This window comes from Pleurodeles waltl, chromosome 9, assembly GCF_031143425.1.
Source record: "Pleurodeles waltl isolate 20211129_DDA chromosome 9, aPleWal1.hap1.20221129, whole genome shotgun sequence".
In the NCBI taxonomy this organism is placed as follows: Eukaryota; Metazoa; Chordata; class Amphibia; order Caudata; family Salamandridae; genus Pleurodeles; species Pleurodeles waltl.
The window spans coordinates 237496513-237509389 of record NC_090448.1 but is presented as its reverse complement, the minus strand read 5'-3'; the positions used below and the strand labels follow the sequence as shown (position 1 = coordinate 237509389).

Sequence of the window (12877 nt, the reverse complement as noted above, 5' to 3'; positions counted from 1 at the left end):
CTCCTACAGATTCAAATAAATCAATTAAAACTCCACTGCTACGTCAGCTATGACACTTTCCACAAACTTTACCACTGGCCATCTTGAAAAAGAATTGACCACCACTAGTGCATACTTTAGGTATCTTGCCTAAAGCATACAATGGTCCTATAACATCAATAGCTACCTTCTTTCAAGGTCCGTCAGATTTGTTTGAATCAATAGGAGGCTTTTTCCCCATCTTTTGAGACTTGTCACTCCAGGCACACAAAACACATTCTCTGATGTGATGTTCCACATCCCTTTCTACGCCAGACCACCAGTATTTCTAGCTCATGCACTTCTTAGTTGCACTCATGCCCAAATGGCCTTCACGGGCAACTTTTAACACATGTCCATGCAGCATAACAGGAACCACAAATTGTTCCCCTCTCATCACTATGCCACCTCCCATAGATAATTCAACACTCACTTGGCGGATGTGCTACATTGAAGAATCTCCTCGTGTTGGCCACCCTTCTTGCATATCTTTCCTAACTTCCTGCAAAACCAAATCTTCCTACATGACCATTACCCACTCATCTTGAGGAATTCTACCATCAGTAACACAACCTATATCCACATCAACAGCCGCAACCATTTCCTCTGGTTTCTCCATCCTCTTCTACATAATCCTTTGAAGGCAACCTCGATAAACAATCAGCTAATACATTCTTCTTACCAGACATATACTGTAGTATATAACTATACTTCAACATTCTCATCATCCCTGGGGCTATTCTAGGAGTGGCTCTACCAGCACATTTAGTAAAAAAACATCAATCAGGGGTTGATGATCAGTCCTTATCACAAAATGCGTACCCCTACATATTTCCTAAAATAATTAACACCCTACCAACAAGCAAGAGCTTCTCTTTCTATGGTGGAGTCGTTTTTTCTGCCTCCTTAAGTGCTCTGGACGCATATACAATGGTTACTTTCTTGCCCTCCCTCACTTGTAACAATACTGCGCCTAACCCAACAGAGCTAGCATCTGTGTTAATAATAATTTGATCCTTGGTGTCAAACGGTTTAAGTGCAGGTGCAGCAACAATCAATGTTTTCAATTCCACAAATTCTGACTCAAATTCCTCACTCCACACAAATTGCTCTTTTTTGCACATCAACTTCCTCATGCACCTTGTTTTGTCAGCAAACATACAGATGAATCTGGAGTAATACACGGCCAAGCCCAAAAAAGATCTGAGCTGATCTTTGTTACTTGGAGAGGGTGCATTTTCAATAGCTGACACCAATTTCAGTTTTGGAGAAATACCCTTCTGGTCTATCTAATGACCTAAGTATTCCACTCCAGGCACACCAATATTGCACTTCTCTTGTTTGATGGTTAGTCCGCTATCCCTCAAAATGTCAAGAACTGTCCTCATAGTATGATCATGCTCACTCTGGTCTTTCTCGAGCATCAAAATATCATTCTGAAAATATGTTACGGATGGAACTTCTTTAAACAAGTGATGCATAGCCCTCTGGAAAACAGCTGTCGCGGACGCTAAACCAAAAGGCATACGCTTAAATCTAAAAGCACCTTCGGAGTAATAAAAGATGTTAGTGCTCGAGAATCAGGATGTAGTACTATCTGATGGTAAGCAGATGATAAATCCAGTGTGGAAAACACTTTAGTCCCTTTTAATGTAGTCAGCATTTCGTCAATATTTGACAAAGGATGCTTATCAACCTAGATGGCTGTATTGTGATCTCTGAGGTCCACACACAAACGAAACTCTCCACTACTCTTCTGCGCATTCACCACCCGAGCTAGCCATTCGGATGCTTCAATTTCTTCAATAGCATCTTGATCACACAACTTAGCTAATTCTTGATGCAACAGTTCTCTCATAACAATAGGAGCGGGCGAGGCTTGTGAGCCTTGGGAATAGCATTTTGTTTCAGTATAATCTTATGCATGAATCCTTTAAGTCTTCCCAACCCCTTCCTAAATACCTGTGGATATTCTTCCACAAAAGTGGGTTTCTGCACAATATTCACTTCCTTGTATGCCCCTAGAACTTGTTCAGGATGATTAGGATCCAATTGTATTCCAAGATCTTTTTGTTGTGGTCAACCTAACTGACTAGCACCATCCTAAACAAAATACACCATGGATTTCACGCTCACACCCTAGAACTCCAGCTTGGTCTCCCTGAATCCCACCAAATCAATAGGTTTATTACCATAAGCTACCAAACGCACATCAGGAGGTTTGATTTTGTGTTCAAGAAACCTTGACATGTACTCTTTCCCAATCAAAGTGTATCGTCCACCCGAATCAGCCATCACTCTTACATCCACACCATCAATACTAATGACACTATAAGGGCCATTAATCTTTACACTTCCAATGTCCACAACTTGCAAAATATATTCCTGACCAACTTCTTCGATCTTGTCACATTCCACAGAATTTACCACCCCACTGGCTTTCCTTTCTCCAAATTGTCTTCCCTTGCATACTCGTGCAAAGTGTCCCTTAGCCTTACACCTACTACAGATTTGTCCAATTGCAGGACAACGTGAGTCATACGCTAAATGTCCCTTTAAGCCACACTTAAAACACGCTAAATCACTTTTTTCATCCATCTTTGTAGATGAACATGATTGCTCCATTTATTTATACTTAACACCATCAAGATGAAAAGAATTCACTGTTCCTGTCGGAGTTGACAACTCTTTTAAACATTCATCCGTTATTTCTGCTCTTTTCATTATGTCTATTGCCAATTGTAAAGCTAAATCTTCCATGAGTGATAGCTTTTCCTGTATTTTCTTATTGTGAGCTTTCAGAACTAGCTGGTGCCTTAGCATTTCTTCCTGAATATTTTTGAAATTACATGAGGAGGCTAAGGCTCTCAACCCAGCCACATAACTTTCCACAGATTTGCCAGATAGTTGAGACCTCTTTAGAAATTTAAACCGCTCCACTACCACATTCCTTTTTTTACCCGACATTTGCATCCAATTGTTCGATGGCAAGATCATATTTGTCTTTTTCTTCGAGGTCTTCATCCTGAGGATCAGGCAAATATTTTAAAATGCGCCTGCTTTCAGCTCCTAAACAATGTTTTAAGGTGGCAAGTTTTCTAGAAGCTGTGAAAATATCACCACTCAAAGCCGAAACATACGCTTCAAATCCTTCTTTCCAATACTCCCAAGCCATGAGTGGTTCACCTGGAGAATTAAGGAAGAACGCTGGAGCTGCAAACCCTTCCGTGTTACAATATATGACAATGAAAGGAAAATATTGACTACAATAGTTACTATTGTTATTCCTTCTTTTTTCCTTGTGTTTTAGATAAAGATATAAATGTATTTTTAAAGCAGGCACATAAACACATGGGTGTGCCTGTCACTGAGAATTGCAGCAAAAAGAAAAATTGAAGGTAGCACCAAACATCAGGTTTTAGAGCAGGACGCACAGGAAAGTTCCTTAGTTGCCTGTGCGTTGATAAGAGTTCAGTTGCTAAGCAACAAAACGTGTGAATCACTTGAGACGCGCTGACATCAACTATGCTCAAGACACACGGTTGCCAAGTAACAAGGTATGCAGATCCCTCGGGACACACTTGAGATGCGCAAATACACCCAACGGCAGCCACAATCACCAAAACCATATCCTGGATATCTGTGGAACTACGCCCACATGGACAAAGCCAACCTGAAGAATCGCTGACAACCGCAAGGATCGTCATCACCGTTGACAGCGCAAACAGTACGACTGTAGCCTCACAACATGTTGCTTCTCCTTGAACACCGTTACAGCCACAATTAATTTGGCTGCCTCTTCCCCAGGTTGTGAAGTCCCTCTTCGCCAGTGAAGAAACTCGAATTGCACGCTGCAGGTAAGTAAGAGAGTTTATTCTTACAAGCGACCGGGAGGGAGACTAACAGTAATTGCCGTCAGCACCATTCCATGATCTAACCAGCATACGTGTGTGGCACGAGGCTGCACACACATTCCATATATACATTACAACTGGTGGAAAGACAGTTGTGTTTACATGCTGGAAAGAAAGGCGTGGAAGAACCAAACATGAAACCACCCTTCTTTCTGCTGCATGCAAGGCATTGAAGTTCCCCAAGCCCACTTCCCATTGTGTTTCCTGTCAACCTTCATTTTCTTTGCCTTGCACACCTCCTCCCCACTTCCCACTCACTGGCAATTGCATGATAGCACTGTTCTGACAGCAGTAGTGTCACTATGTCCAAAGTACTGTGAGCATGCCAGGGGGCCAGTGGTAACATCATGGTGCATGCGGTTTGTAATAGCAACATATGATGAGTCCTGAATGTCGCATTTGTCATCTTTTAATGTAGCAGACAATGTGTCATCCACTATTTACTAGTTACCTCTATGTTGGTGGAAATTGCTCATCTCTCATATAAACTACAGACTTGCAAGGTAGCTTGTCTGTAACCTGAGAGCCTCTGTGTTTGTACAGGACGGCATGTGATCTGCTATAGGGAATAAGGCGTTACAATTGTAACTCCCTAAATGACACCCCTAATCCCTCGAAGAGAAGCATGGAATAGATGAAATAAGAAAATAACTTGAAAGGAGGCGAGCACTGTGTAGGGATGGGAATGGGTTCAATGTCCCCAGCAGATGTAAATATTTCTAGACACACCATTCACAAAGGTAGTTTTACTGTAAGTGTAAGCTTACGGCCAAAAATACTTTGCTCATGCTTGCTCTTTTTGGCAGTAAATTCATGTTCTACTGCAGATTTCTCTGCCACAAGTGCAGAAAATCTGCAGTAGGAAATCCCACTAAAGGCGTAGAAAGTGGATCTTCCAGTGCGTGGTTTGGCTTGAAAGGTTGGGAATGTCCACAACTGTGTATGTTTGTGCAGTCCCAAACTTCGTTGTGAACCCCTCTCCACCAAGAAAATGATGGAGCAATTTCCATTCCAGGATGGGAAGGGGACAGGATCATCGGAGATTTTCTGGCAGCATGAAGGAAGGACTTCCTCTACTGGGAAAGGTGTATTATTCACCCTCGGAGAAAAAAGTGTGTTTGCAGAGGAGGTTCCACTAGCCATGTGTGGAATTTTGTGTTATATAGAAATCCGCACTGCAGGAACAGGAACCCGCAGGAATTGTCACGACGATCCAGCAGTACTCCTTGAAACCTGCACCTGGCACTACCTTCAATATGCACTACTGGGAATGTTGGTGAATAGGAACATTTGAACGTATGTTCAGACTGAGATGTTAATATCGGCCCGTACTTATATGATTTCAGTAAATAGGGGCCTATGTGGGCAACAAATCTGGCCCAGGAATTCTCAGGTTTCTGGACAATGAAGTACCATGCTTGTGTTTGGTAATATCTAGAGGTGTGTGCAACAGTGCTCTTCGTATGCTGGTGCAAATTCACAAGCATTTGGGTATTTGATAAAGCTCTGTAGTAAATGTTAACTACAAAAGTGAGGCAATGAGTCAGGACCGAAAGTTAGTCGGAAAAACAGATATGGGACAAATGATGTATTCAAGTAACGTGGTCCTTTTTAAAACTTTTTCCAGATGCCGCTAGGCAAAATTAGACAACATGACTACATCGCTCCATCCCTTGGAAATGGATCTTCGAGATACAACGCATGAATCCCATGTGCTGCTGCCACACAGCTCATCAGTCTTTGGTCTCTGCGGGTTCCGCATGTGCTGACTAAGATGGCCGCCGTCTGCTGGCCTAACCGCTAACACCATCCCAGTGAGTCAGGCCCACAGACCGTGGCACGGGGACAAAAAAGGCATTAACTGTTCGTGAGGCTGGCAAAGGCTGCGCAAGATGCTTATTTCGAGAACGACTTCCGGGGAAGAAAAAGAGCAAAACAAAGTTCTAAATGAAATGATTGCTAATTAAATGTTTGCCTGCATTATGCAGCCGAGCTGCAGCAAAGCGCTCGGAGGGTGCAATTAAATCAGCTTAAATGAGCTGCTTTATATTTTAGTCTAACCACACGTGCCTCACAACTATATTTAGTCATGACATTGTTTAGCTGAAAAAGAATGTCCAATCAATTATGCAACGCAGCCTCTCTCCCGATCATCCCTCTCTGACGGTTGTGTTTCTTGTTCGCACTGCCTGCTGAGATACATTTCTCTGGAACTGGGTCTGCAGTTGCTTGCACCATAAAGACCTGTGGGAAGGTGGCTGCGATCACCAAACAGTAGGACACAGAGTTACAAATATGGTTTACTTCATTTGATCTTCCAGCGATGTGCAGAAAATCAGCAAGCTCCAAGGCACTTATGTGAGGTCGTGCAAATCAAGACCCATTAAAATAGAGGAAGGGCTAACAAATCATACAGCGTTAAACCCCCAGGTGCGCCTCCCCTCCTGAACTGGTGTCACATTTGTAAAGCTGTAAAACACAACAAAACAGTCACTGACAAAGCCAATAGTAAAGTATTAGACCACCAACAGTGCATTTCATTATGTGCAAATCTATTTTATGTGCCTATTCTGAAAGTCTGGATCAAATCTGGCCCTACGTTGGACACTGGTAGTAGATATCTTTGTTTCTGACGTATTAGATGCTTATACACAGTTGAATAACATTTTTCTGTACTAATTTAACTCCAGCAATACTAGTGTCTAGGAAGAGGACGAGGTAGAATCTGAATTGGTGATGCACAGTATGCTAGCTAGAGAGGACTGATGGTTATAGGTTAACACTCGGTCTCTACAGTACAGCTTGTTCTCATAATGGCTGACATCTGGAAACTCCCCTAGAGGAGAAAAGGGATCTGTCCTAGGCTGCAAATGACTTCCGAAAATGTCAAACGGTGCAGCTATTTCCGTAAACACTTATTATGGTAATTGTGCTGATTTGAACTCATTCTGCTGCCCCAGGCTATGCTTTGTTCACTGGACTCTCACATGGAATGGGTATAAACATGTTAACATGCCCACAGGGTCCGGATCATTTAGGGGGATCCAAATGTTTATTCGGAAATATAGGTTTTAAGAGATGTATATGAAATGTTTTTGGAAGTATATTTACATCAAGCCTGGCTTTTAGTCTTACGTTAGCTTTGTTGTTTGGTTGAGGTGGTGGAAGACAATTTACATCCACTCCTCAGACCAGACAACCCCCTGACACTTTCCCAACAACATTCATTCAGCCAGAACATGACCATGTAACATCCTGCAAACACCACTAAAATATAACCCCTCCACAGAACGGATCACACTGCTACCCAACTCACAATCATCCATTGCAGAAACTCCCACAAAACTCCAGTAGCTCTTTAAACCACATACCAATAGGCAAAGCACAAACCACCTTAACTTGCACATGTGCGTAAGAGGAAGTACCATCTTTCCAGCTTCCCCCGGTTTAAGTCCCTCTTACCTCAAGTAATCCTCTGGCCATGTGACAAATTTACTCAGAGGCTTCGGGGCAGATATCATACACCTCATATCCCCAATTTACACTCACCTCCACAGTCTTGTATGGAATTATAAACTGGTTGTATACATCAGTGTACAAAATGCAGTAATTCCTTGGCAGGGTTGGCTAAGCACAGTTAAATATAATACATTATTAAAACAGAGCAGATAAGCTCCTTCCAAAGCCCCATACTAAAAACACTTCTTAAAATAAGTAGCACCTTGCCAATGTCAGAGCACTGCAAGCATAGTACCCACTCTTTTTATAATCACTACATAAACCAGTGGCACATCCCCAAATTGCAATCGCTGAGTGGTACCCACACAGTGATCCCCAATTACAGTCACTTTTCTGATAAGAGGTAGCATCTTGTAAACATCCTCAATGTTCAATCATTCAAACACCAATAACTCTTTAGAACTCTTGAAATCCTACAAATACCCCCATATAGGATCACTTTAAAAACATATACACCCAGTCTGTATCCACTGTTTAGAACCACTCCCAAAAGTAATAACAAGTAATGAAACCCCCCCCAAATGTCCCTAACATCCAATGACTCATGAGAGCAGAAGGTGACCTGTCAATGCTCTTCATTTACAATCATACTGAAGGTGACCACCTCCCGCCAGGTCATTAATGGACGTTGTTTCCAGTCTTCAACTTTTGTTTGATATCCTAATGTATCCTGGGTGGTGTAGCCATTTTTTGCTTACATTTAACTAATTAAAGTACCACACCTGAAATCAATCATTTAAACCTGAAAAGGTCAAGAAAGGAGTAAGGTGATAACCCTAATTACACCCCAGAGAAGTGACACATTTCCGATGTCCCCAATTTTCACTACTCCTCAAAGCAGGAAGCATCATGCTACAGGCCCCAAATTTGCTGTCGCTACCTGGAGAAGGCATCACTATGCTAATATCTGCTGCCTGCAATCACTCACCCGAGTAGGTAGCATCCTGCCAACATCAGCTTTTCACAACCAGTCAAAACAGCAGGAATTACTTTACCAATGTCCCCAGTATAATAACTCCTGGTAAGAGTTAGCACTCTGAAATTGGGAAGAGTGGCAGTTATCTTCCTGGCAAAATATCAATGTGTAATCACTCCTCAGAAAAGAAGGGCTTAGTCACTCTCCGGTACAAACTGGCCAACATCCAGTTACTTTTCAGAACAATTTACCATCACACCTAGAGCAGGTTTCATCCTGTCAACGCCGCTGAGACTGCTGGGAAATTCAAAAACAGTATCAACCTGATTCAGAGGGGTCCTGGATGGAATTAGCTAAACAAAACTGTGAGATTTGGCTTAAGCTAGTCCTAGGTGTTGTATTAAACTAAGCAGCCGCACAACTCCACATGGAAAATGTGCTCATGCCTCCCATTTATTTTTACAAAGGACCCACTATGATTCCTCTTGCCAGCAAATAATCCTTTACAGTTAAACATAGAGGTTTATAGTAGACAAATGTGTGCAGCGAAAGAAAGGAAAACACCAGAAGGTGTTTGACGAGCCAGTTAAAATGGGGTTTCCATTACACTTGCAATCGCTGCACTGTTTTCACAAGACCCCTCTTTAAACGCGGAGAGTAGGCCGTTACAGCACCAGTCAATAGTAGCCATTTCATCACCACACTTGCCTTGTAAGTAGGGCCACTTGAATAATGCGTCAGTGGTGTGCCAAAATGTGGGGGTGGGGTTGACAAAAATATTCAGCAAGAAAAGGTACATTATGTGGCATAATGCAGCATAGTAGTAATATTATTAATTGGGGGTGGGGGGTTCCCCTGGCCCTGCAGGGATGTCCTACCGTGTGCTGCATGCCCCAATGTGCCAAAACAATGCGTGGGATGTTTAACATGAAATTTACCTGCAGCGATGATGAGGGATGAGCTAGTCGTTGCTGTCATAAAAGGGAACACTTGTGAATTATGGGCTCGTGTAATAGGCGCTTTTGTGGTGGCAGATCCTTTGAGATTTTTTTTGGTTGAGATTTTTTGAGATTTGAAAAAATGGCTTTTTGGTGAACAGTGAATGCGTTTGGAGACTCAGTAAAGGGTTACCGAATCGTAAAATGGGTGTAGAAAGTGATACTGAATAACAATTTGGAAGAATCTTGTATAGTGCATCTCTTCCAAATTGTGATATTGTATGCAATGTATCAGGGGTCTGCAACCACATTCCCAGTTGCACACCTTTAAAAAGCTACAGACTGCTCAAAAGATAACCCAGTCATAAAGCACCCCCCTTTGTGAATGTTGGAAAAAGTTTGTTTAGCAGTAGGCACTGGTCCAGGGGCTCACTCCCAATGCTTGAACAAACGTTTTAAAAAGTACACTTTTTTTCTAAACGCAGCTCTGTTCCTTTATAAACATGGCTGCATTAAAAAAAGAAGTTTGCTTTATTAAAGGGCAATCACAGACACAGTGGTCTGCGATGTCCTCCAACCTGAGTCCATCACAATTTGTGACCTAACCCATGCGTATCAATAATTCTGGTCAAATTGAAACCCACTCCTAATCTTTATTTTGCGACCCGATCTGTTAATACAGAGGTCAGTTTACAAAATCTGATTTCATTCACAGAGAGGTTGCGACATTTTGTGTATGAAATGTTAGTACCTCTGGCCTTTTGCTTTTTAGCTAAAAAAGAGAATGCAGGGCAGAATGGAAGCATATGAACATCTTCCACTAATATTACGTTTTGTTATTAGTAAGTGACTAGAGCGCATTTGTCACTGCAGTACTTTTAAGTCACTGCATGCTAGCTGTAACGTGTGTGTTTAAGCAATCCACCCTGAATTACACTGAATGGAAACAGGAAAGTTGGGGTCTTGGTAAGTGAGCCTTGGTGTTGAATGTGCCAAAGTGTTAGCGGTCTGTTAGTTGAATGTGTGATTTATAGTTCATTGTTGGGCTGGTTTTTAGGCACATCCTTGCTATGGCTACATGCAAACGACCGTGCACGTGGTAGGTGCATAAGATAACAGCAATGCAGCAGATGTGCATGGGACGGTGGTAAGCGTGGTGTTAACAGCGTAATGCTGTGTTGCTGGATTGCCTCCATAGGCAGGAGAGAGTGGTTTAGTTTACGAGGAAGTGAAGCGTAATGTATGATTCAGACCTGGGGTTGAACCGTACATGCTGGGTGAGGGCCAGCATTGGTGTTGGGCTGAAATTAACAGGAGATGTGAGGTGGTCTTCGGAGGGGACTAGAGGGCTGCAAAGAGTAAAGGAATGGGACATAGTTTGTGCAATACAAAGACAGAATGGAAATCATGCGTTGATCCTACTCAGTGCCTGTGGTCGATGACCTGCCGCAACGCATTTTAAGATCAGGGGAATGTGGCAATGCTAGTGGAAAGGGTCGTCATGAACGGAAAGATGCAACTACGAGTGAGAAGAAAAGAGTGGGCAGGAAAGAGGAAAGCAGAATCAGGTATAGGCCTCTAAGAAAAATATCTGAGTGCAGAGGGAGACAGGGAGAGAGAGAACGCAGCCTGAATATGAATGAAAAGTCAGGGGGGTCAGTGCGGGAGGGACATGTGCATGCCCTAGAGACTAAAGTTTCACAAATAATGATTATGTCCCTCCCTTACCACTTTACCCCTCCAGCCAGTGGCCAGTGTTTTGGTTCCTCTACCTCAGAGCACATCTACCCACAGTGCTTTCATAGTTAGAGAGTGAACTTGAGGGATGGTTACTTTGTGAAGTAGAGGGCTGAAGTAAACATTGACATTTTAACTAAACTAATATCTTACCCTCTGTTTCCTTGGTCCTTGTGTACCAACATACGAACACAGCTATCATAAAAGACAACATATAACATCTTCCATTGCTATTGTTTCCCTGGTCTCCAGACTATTGCAAAGTGCGCCAAAAAGTAGAACTAAAGCATGGTGACAAAAATTTAATTGCCCAGGATCACACATTTGAAGAAGTAGGAAAACCAAAATTAGAGCTAATGCCTTATGATTCCAGAGTTGCTAATCTGCACAGTAGACCCAGCTGCCCTTTGCTAGGAAACCTGCAAATGACTGATGACAACCCCTACTGTCCTGCCTCTGCTAGCTCCTTGTTGTAACCTGTACTACTCTACATAAGATACACTGATATCCAAGCATCAAGTTCACGATATGCAATGATATGCGGTGAGATTTGGCACACTGCACGTTACCCTGCTATTTAGTCTACACCAAAGTGCTTCACGGTGTGGCTAGAGGAAAGGAATCAGGGCGGTTTCCAGAAAATTACACAAGTTGATGTACAGAGGAAGGCAATATTTTTATTTCAAAAGTAGGTAACATATTCACTACACAATATCTCACTACAGCAAACTTTCAAAATAAATTAGTATCTGCTCCAACTTTAAATGAGCGAAGCACGATTCTACTAGTACCAGACAAAGCCAAAGAGAACCTGTTCCTGACATATATTACACGTTTGGGTTCTGTGTGTCAGTGCACAGCTTTGTACGTATTAAGGCTAAAACGTGAGGCAATATTATAGGCTTCCCAAGTTGGAAAAGCATCCGGATGGATGCCGGGCGTGATACTGGTCAGTGTTTCCAGATCAGCCTTCCAAGTATGATCGCATAGGGACTGGAAGACGCGTGCCTAGAGGGGGTTCATTCGCAACGCTGCACTTTACAAAACTCCAGAATAAACAAATAAAAAGTACCTTATGGTCCGGACAGAAATGCAGTATTTCCACATTAAGTTCCACAATGCGCCCCCATCGCCCATCATGACCCCGGGGGCCAGTGTCGGGGAGGGGAAGCGGCCCTCCTGTCAGGCGAAGGAAGTCGAAGCTCCCGCCTGCGCAGCGCTGCGAGCGCGCCCCACGCCAAGGCGCGGACTTTCAGCCCAGAGAGCGGCCCGACCGACAGCCTCTGCTTCCAAACGTCGCCCTGGAGCTCAGGGAGGGACGCCAGCTTTCTGCTGAGAGGTCTCAAGTTACTGGACGTCTTCCTCCCTCCGCGGGGACTAACTCGCCTCGCAGGCCAGCGTGATTGCATTGCGCCTCGTGCGGGATGATGCCATGTTTGCAGAATGCAAGTTCCGAAAAGCTACAAAATTAGGAACTTTAGACAGACCGGCTCAGTTTATCCCCCGCCTGCCAGCACCATGGCCTTCGACTATCATTTACGAGAAGTTCAAGTGCTGGCGAAAGACGCCCAATTTCATCTGGCCGCGTCGGCATAAACTCGGAACTGTCTGCACAATTTCTTGCTTGTCCCTTGTAGTAAACTTTTCGGAGCCAGATGAGTCATTTTCCAAAGCTGAGCGATTGAAGAAGGGCCTGGTGTTTAAATAAGCCGTACATCAACGAGGCACTTCCAGCCAGGGCGTTCGTTGTGAAGTTTGGAGTGCCGAGGGCTCGATGCGAGGACACTCTGACATCTGAGGTGAATCTGCAGCACACAAGTCCAATGACAACCTAG

The 12877-nt window shown here is 43.3% G+C and overlaps 1 protein-coding gene across 4 annotated transcripts in view; it reads right to left on the bottom strand.

Annotated features, from left to right (window-relative positions):
• IQSEC1 (IQ motif and Sec7 domain ArfGEF 1) overlaps positions 1–12877 on the bottom strand; it is a 695018-nt gene that overhangs the window by 400092 nt on the left and 282049 nt on the right. Inside the window, exon 1 of one of the 4 annotated variants that reach the window (XM_069206625.1) lies at positions 12115–12568. The exons of the other annotated variants lie outside the window; for them this stretch is intronic. Within the exon in view, the coding sequence (XP_069062726.1) occupies positions 12115–12182 (68 nt within the window). The 5' untranslated portion in view covers positions 12183–12568. Of the gene's footprint in view, positions 1–12114; positions 12569–12877 lie in introns of those variants that run through there. 4 annotated transcript variants of the gene reach the window in all.